Source organism: Brienomyrus brachyistius, chromosome 6 (assembly GCF_023856365.1).
Source record: "Brienomyrus brachyistius isolate T26 chromosome 6, BBRACH_0.4, whole genome shotgun sequence".
NCBI classification, from domain to species: domain Eukaryota; kingdom Metazoa; phylum Chordata; class Actinopteri; order Osteoglossiformes; family Mormyridae; genus Brienomyrus; species Brienomyrus brachyistius.
In genome coordinates, this window is record NC_064538.1 from 363,530 (window position 1) to 370,905 (window position 7,376).

The 7,376-nt window shown below is 42.6% G+C and overlaps 1 protein-coding gene across 1 annotated transcript; it reads left to right on the forward strand.

Annotated features, from left to right (window-relative positions):
- Nucleotides 1-771: 771 nt before the first annotated feature.
- LOC125744753 (uncharacterized) lies at nucleotides 772-6,540 on the forward strand. The gene is made up of 9 exons (XM_049016942.1): nucleotides 772-1,029; nucleotides 2,016-2,112; nucleotides 2,372-2,543; nucleotides 2,963-3,108; nucleotides 3,235-3,411; nucleotides 3,752-3,868; nucleotides 4,265-4,351; nucleotides 5,164-5,311; nucleotides 5,523-6,540. Exons 1-9 carry the CDS (start codon nucleotides 1,016-1,018, stop codon nucleotides 5,543-5,545), a joined length of 981 nt encoding a protein of 326 aa, XP_048872899.1. The 5' UTR covers nucleotides 772-1,015; the 3' UTR covers nucleotides 5,546-6,540.
- The last annotated feature ends 836 nt before the right edge of the window (nucleotides 6,541-7,376 follow it).

Here is a 7,376-nt window from a genome sequence, read left to right on the forward strand (position 1 = left end):
GTGACATTTGCAGAATGAGTAATTACTGGTGAAGTATATACATGATGAAACCTCGGATTAAGGTCAGGATAGGGACAATTACAACCTAATTAATAAATATATTTTATCCTTAAAAATACTGTTGACTGTTTTGCTATAGGATGGCTCAGTTCCTTTACACCTCCCTTGTTTTGGGGTTAAAATCCCATCTCCGCTCTGGGAGCGTGGAGTTTAAATATCCCTGAGTCACTCGAGATTCCTCTGGGAGCTCAGGTTTCCTCTTGCAGTCCAGAGATAAGCAGTTAGGCTAACTATCATCGCTAACAGATTCTCCATATTGCTGTAGTCAATGATTTCATGTATTAGTGTTTGTGCCCTGTGATGCTCTGGTACCCTGGTGTCTTGGGTGCACCTCAGCCTTCAGCCCGTGCTGAAACTCCTACCCTCCATCCTGCAACTCTACCCTGACCAGGATAAGTAGCTGAAAGGTGGATGGCGGTTCCAATTAACGTACATGTATTAACAAAACTGCAAAAAATGCGAACAATAATAAAGAGTGGGAAGCGGACATAGTAGAAACGCTAAGGGTGTTGTTGCAGCTGCATTTGTACTGTAAGCTACTGTTTTTATGTTGATATTTTACCAGGGTATAGCTAAACCACGAGAGAAAAAAAATCAGATTACACGCCTTCTACGCAACTTTAAGCTTCGAAAAACCATGCCGTAGGCTCATTACGCAATTTTTACCTCCGAAACCATGGAGGTCTTGCGCAGTCTACGCAGCTTTACTACACAGAAACACGACAGCTTCCTACGTAGACTACGTAACTTTACGTTTCGCAAACTGAAGATGAATTTCTGAAGCTTGCTGTGTTGGTATTTATGGGATGGACTCATTTAAATAAGAAAGCAGTGGAGGAATATTTGTTTGATTGTAATCTCCCCTTTTCCTCAGTCTCGCTCATGTAATAAGTTCTGTACAATCTGTCGACATCATACGATATGTACGGAAGTATCCAGTGAATTTTCTTAGAAAATGGACGACGACGGGTGAGTATGATTTAACTAGCTGGATAACTGAATAGCTCAGCGGTGTAACTAATCCGGTCTTGGACGGAGAAACAGTTTTGCGTATGCATAACAAGAAAGCAAAGACATGACTCAAAAAGCACATATAAAAGGCATTTTACTTGACATAACCCGAAAAACCGACCCATTTGGCAACTTGATAACCAACACTAGTGGTTAGTTTTCACAAGCGCATGACGGATTGCAGCCACATGTCGCGTTAAGGAGCCCGAACTGGGATGCGGTCCGGTCGCTTTACCGAGAAGTGAGAGCGGCACTCCGACGCATTTCCTTATTCTGCACAGTAATGGCTGTATTTGGGGGGGCTGTTTGTGTTCATTAACTAGTCAGCTGATTAGTCTACGCGAAAGCTTACTGCTGCTTTTCCACCGTAAAATATGTGAGCATATACACGTTTTACCGGGTTCCTTTGCTCAATGTACCGTATGGCTCCTGATAACAACCCGGATTCCCGTAACTGGCCGCGCTGGTAATCGTGTTAATCGGACGTAATTGGTTTGTTCTTGGTGTGAAAGGTGTGGCGCAATAAAACGAGTCTTTCGGGAAAATTTACCTCGAGTCCGGTGTGACACCGATGGACTGGGACAGTCTTAGTGGTTCCATTATTAGTGACAGATAAAGCTGATCTGACTGGTAAACCGCATCCGAGCCTTGCATGTTTCTGAAGGCGATCGACATACAGATGAATTCATCCGTCCATTACAGCATTGTTACTGGCGACCGGTTCTCCAGTCATGCTTGTAATGGTAAACATAATTTATGTCTAATCCAAGGTTACACGAATAAGATGGAAATCCAGTCTAATTGCATAATCATGAAGGGGACATTTATTCACATTAGTAGACGCTGAGAAACTACATTATTGGAAATAAGCAATTGCACAGACTCAGCTTGTGTTTTAAGGCAGGGCGACGACGGTAAAATATCCATCGTTTCCCGTAATACAGTCCACTGCTGCCGGACCGGAACCAAGAGGGGGCCGATCTGCTGTCCCCAAACTTACGGCCGAGACACCAGGATCTCATCCCCACGCCATGCGGCCCGGTGCGTATCACCCACTGCACTCCAGTCCCCTACAAATGGAACAAAAATACATACAGATATATATTTACAGATTCCATTGGCGAACCTGATATAACCCTGTTTGAACCAATAAAATATCAGTTGGACTGCGGGTTAAATCAGTTATTTCGCAGTTTTTGTACTTTCATTGTCACCATAAAGGCCATCCAATTGCGCCGTGCTTGGCTGTGCAACAGGAGCATTTAAAATTGGTCTGAAATTCTTTCTGTTCTTCCTTCAGATAAAGTCCTGGTCTGAACTTTCCTGCCTGGTTAAACTCTATTACTGTTTCACTATTGTGTCTCTGCTGGCGATTTTTGGTCTCACTGTGTATAACATCTATAATGAAAGCCAAGAGACATACAGCCACGAGGAGGATTTCACGGTTTCTCTCATACAGCTTGTGGGAATTAGTAAGTGGAACAAGTTTGTACTTGTATTGATCCATCAGTGATCCTTGATGGTTCCCTTTTGGGTTAAAAAAAGAAAGATATGAAAGCTTTTCAATTTAGACTGAAATTGTATTGATTTTAATGTGTCATTTCATGAAACGGGTCAGTTTTACTGGTAAGTCGTCAGATTGTTAAATGATTCATGTTTCCGAAGTTGTGTAATAAGTTCCTTTTTTGTTTGCCACATTTACAAATTTCTACGTTTTTTACATCCCTGGTTAATTCCGGTTTGCCGTAACACACTTTTTGAGAGGGATCCTGCATGGAGCAAACTTGCTGGCACATTTAAGCAACTTTCCGGAAGATGGCAGCTGTTGGGTCTTTGCCGTTTTGTCGCGTTTGGTCTCTCACCCTCAATGCCTGCTTCCTTTGCCCTGCAGCTTTCTGTGTGTATTACATCACACGGGGGGTCCTTCAGGAGAACCGGCAGGAACTCATCGTGTTCGTGTTATGCGTGCTGCTGCTAATGATCCGCTCAGTGGTCAACTTCATCGTTCTCACCAGTGAGGAGAGGGTCACCATTCTGGTGCGTTGCATGTTCACTGGGAGTCCTGGATGGCCTCCATGGGCTTTGCTCTTCCATGATACTGGTTATTTCAGTTGGCGGTAAAATGGGTAGATGATACAGTCAAGAAATGTGTGGGTCTTGCAGGCTCGGTTTGTGTGCATCCTGTGCCTGGGGTTGGTGCATCTCATCTGCGGCTTGCTGCTCATCCAGATGCCCAACATGATGGCCTTCCGTGTGGGCGGCGCTCTGGAGAGCTTGCAAGAGCAGTACTTCCTTCTCAACCTCTGCTTCTCCATGGTGACCTTTGACCTCCAAGCCCAAGTATGGCCCCAGTCAGCTCTCCTCTGCTGCCACTGTGTAGTTATTCATCAACCTCTTTGCCTAGCAGGTGGAAAAACAGCTCCGGATGTACCAAACTTTACCAGCTTCTTTGAAATTAGGAACTTGCCAAGAAAAACAAAGAATTAACATTAGAATAAATAAAGTTCATCACTTCGAATCTGATTTTTATTTAAAGTGATCTATGTTTTCCTAAGCTTTGTTACTTTCATTAATATCATTTTTCCTATGAAACATGCTAGGTTGCTAAAAGTAAATTAATGTTATGCAAATCCAGCTGCGAGTTGTGTTTGGGGTGTAAAGGGCCTGTCTTCCCCCTCAGCTGTGCCTCTGCATCCTGATCATGACGGCGGGCATCAGCGTGTCCTATTCCCACAGCATCATCCTGGGCTTTGGAATCTTCTGGGCCTTCCTGACCGCGCTGGTTGGGGCCGCAGCGGTATGTGAATCTCTGCTGCTGCGTGCATGTGGTCTGGTTCAGAGGAGCCTCTTTCACCTATCCAGGGAGATGCAGTGGCAGCTTATTTCAGCTTGTGAGATCTTCAGGATAGTAAAGGAAAACTTGCTGTGGAAAGAGATCTTGGTTGGCCAGCAGGGGGCAGTCTTTCTTCTCGATAAAAACAAACGGCAGCGTTTCAGCGCAGTGAAGGTGGTGACCGCATAGTAAAACTAAATTCTGGGTTCATTACAGACTCCATAGCAGTGTTTGCGTAATGGTGCTTTGGTTCTTGCTATACTCTATTGGTTTGTAGTACAGTATGGGAGGGGCTGCCAGGGCAGTTCAGAGATGCCAGTTTCGAATCAAAAATGTATGTATTTCATTTTACTTTTTTAGGTTTTAAAAGAAAAGAAGCCCCTGGTGTGGCTCTTCGTCCTGCAGAACCTGCCGGAACTTGCTTATTTCATTTACCTTCTGTACACGGTGAGGTGACACCCCTTTGTAATCGGCCGTCTTTTATACAGCGATTTTCAGCTTCTCATATGTTCCATATATATTCCCCATATATACATTGACACTTTTTGGCAGTAATACCATATAAATTGAAAGTACAACAGTAATAAATGTCTTAAATGTACCCTCCAGTATTTAATTAGCTTTCATTCTTAGGTTGTGTCCCCTTCCACCCATATCTCTCTCTCCTAGGCTGTTGCATGCTCGTACACTGCGCTCACAGAAACTCTTGGGAGTCTTGCTTAATTCTGTAATGATGTTGCAGATTTTTGGTTTCCTAACAAAAGTCCATTTACGAGCAATGTTCAGCTGCATCTGCATGCATCTGCACAGACATTTCCTTTTTATTAAGTGTCAGTTTTTTTGACCGACTCATTCAGTTCTGTTCTTGCTGTTTTGCTGATAATTGTGATTGTAGTCTCTGGTTCCCAGAGGGATACTTAACAGAAATGTTTGGTGTTTTATGTTATTGCAGAGGTGTTACTCATTAAAAAGCACGCAGTGAAGCTGCTTGCCAGTGAACTTTGTAACTCGGAAAACCCTCTTTTAGAGCTACTACTTGAAATAAATGTTTTACTTTTAAAACTTCCGGTTGCTTCAAATGTGATACACATTTTTTGAAAATAGTCAGGATTTTTTGTTATAGAACCAATAACATTAATACACGTAAAATGACTGTAAAATGGATGTCGCCGAGGACATGGGCTGTGCTCGGCCTGCTAGTTGACTTCACTGTTGCTTACGTGTGTCTGACTGCCATGACCTGTGCTATCTGTACACAGATCATCGTGGGGTGGGGAAATGAGAAATCGTATGCCCTGGAGGCCGCCGCCATCACTTGCTCCCTGATATCAGTTCTGATCAAAGTGGTTCTGTTCGGGTCGCTGTTCCGCCTCTACCGCAGCTTCGGTCAGGGCCTGAGGGAACGGAGTAAGTGTTGTCTGCAGTGAGTCCTTCATGAACCATCTGCTGTATTTTTGACCCCACTAGGTGGTTTGCTTTGGAGCATGCTTTGAACCCTTTACAGCACCATCTAGTGGGGAGAAAAAATACAGCAAATGGTTCATGGAATGGTTTAAGGGTGCCTAAGCCATGCCCTATAGCCAACGATAATAAAACAGTATTTGTTTTTACATTTCAGTGTTTGCATCACCCCAGGAGTAAACACCTGACTGGACTGTGAAAATGACCAGGGCAAAGTTTGGGATGGATTAGTGAAAGCTGTCATATCAGGATTTGTACTACAATTATTACTGTTGATTTGTTATTTTGATACTATTTGTATTTTTAAATGATTTTTTATTGCACATTTTTATGTCTCTGCTGTTGGTAACGGTATTCTATATGCCACTAAAATGGGAAGAGTGGTTACGATGATTTAAAGAAAAATGATTTACGGTAACATGCACACTGCACTTACAAGGGAGCAAATACCATTAATCTGAATATTGGGCCATGTTGCATGTAGAATGCCGTTTCCATGAGGTTATCTGTTTTATAAGCTTGAGTCATTAATCAGCTCACATGCATCTTAATATCTTAAATGCCAAGACAATAATCTCTCCCCGGCTCTTAGATGATTTTTTATAAGATTATTTTTCTTTTGAAGTGTCTCTTTTATGTGCCTTTTTAATAGCGTTAATATGCCGCGCATGCTGGGTTCCTGTCCGTTTCATTTGCCCCGAGTATTTTCAAGCATCCTCTTATTCAGAGAACCAATGCACTGGTTACACAGAATACCAGGTATAGTTTTTTTGTTTGTTTTCCAGCTAGCTGATGACACTATGGAAATTACTTGGGGAGGGAAACCAAAGATGTGAAATACGAAATCATTTGGCATTTTCTGTCAAATGAACTGCAATGGGTGTCCATTTTGAACAAAGTTCCTACTACAGACTAAAACAGAGCGTAATTTTATATTGCTTAACATTGCTAGTATATTTTTATATTTACACGTAACCTTTCTATATTAACATAATTTAAGACGTACCATCAGAGCTGGTCCTTGTACTGTATCACTCCATGTGTTTTTCATGCAAAGTGTGTATTTAATCTGACAGATTAAAGGCCTTTGGCTGTTTTTCCATTGCGTCCTTGTTTTCTAACATTTGATGAAATTTAAAGTGATGCGATATGTAATAAAAGTAAAACTAATGTCACTTGTGTGAGCGTCTTTGAAAGTAACTGTTTGCTGTGAATCTATTAGGTTCTCTCACTGCTGCACTGCCCTCTTACATAACAACACATGGGCAGATCAAACACAGCTGTGAAGTTTTCCCTGTAGTGAAGCTCTGCAACATCATCTGTGGCTCAACAAGTATTTCCAGAACATAAGAATGCGGAAGTTAAACTTGACTTATTGTCCCGATGGTCTTTTTTCAAAACCAGTCAGAGGGATTGTGACAGAAGGCTCCGGAGGCTGGAGTTCACCTAACGGTCAAGCTGGACTCCAAGTCTATGACTCTATCACTCCGAAACTGAGAAAGGTGTGTTTTAGAGGGGAATTAGTGCTATCTAACAGTTTAAGTTGTTCTGCTGGGACTTGCCAAGTTTTGGAGGCGTCGGGTGTAGAAATGTTGGGCTTCTTTCGAATATAATGGAGGTGAATAACCACCACAGAAATATGTCAAAGTGCCAAAAAAATACATCTCAAGAATTCAACAACAATGTCTTACCAGAGATTATGACCCGGTTGCTGAAGATAATCCGCAGACTGTGTAGTGGGCAGTTCAATGCAGGAAGAATCGTCTTCTGCCAAACTCCACACAGCAGTCATATCACCATGCAGAAGATCGCCAGGGTGCTCATGCTCCAGTCTTCTGTGCAGCACTAAAGCTTCAGTTGTGGGGTGAACTGCCCCTTAAATAGCAACTGACTGACAGCTTAATGACCAGGTGAGGCGACTTACATTCCCATAAAGCAATTAGTTGAGCAAAAAAGCAGCAAATTATGTAGCGACTGAAAGCCAGGTGTACTGGATTAGGAAGAGAACCAT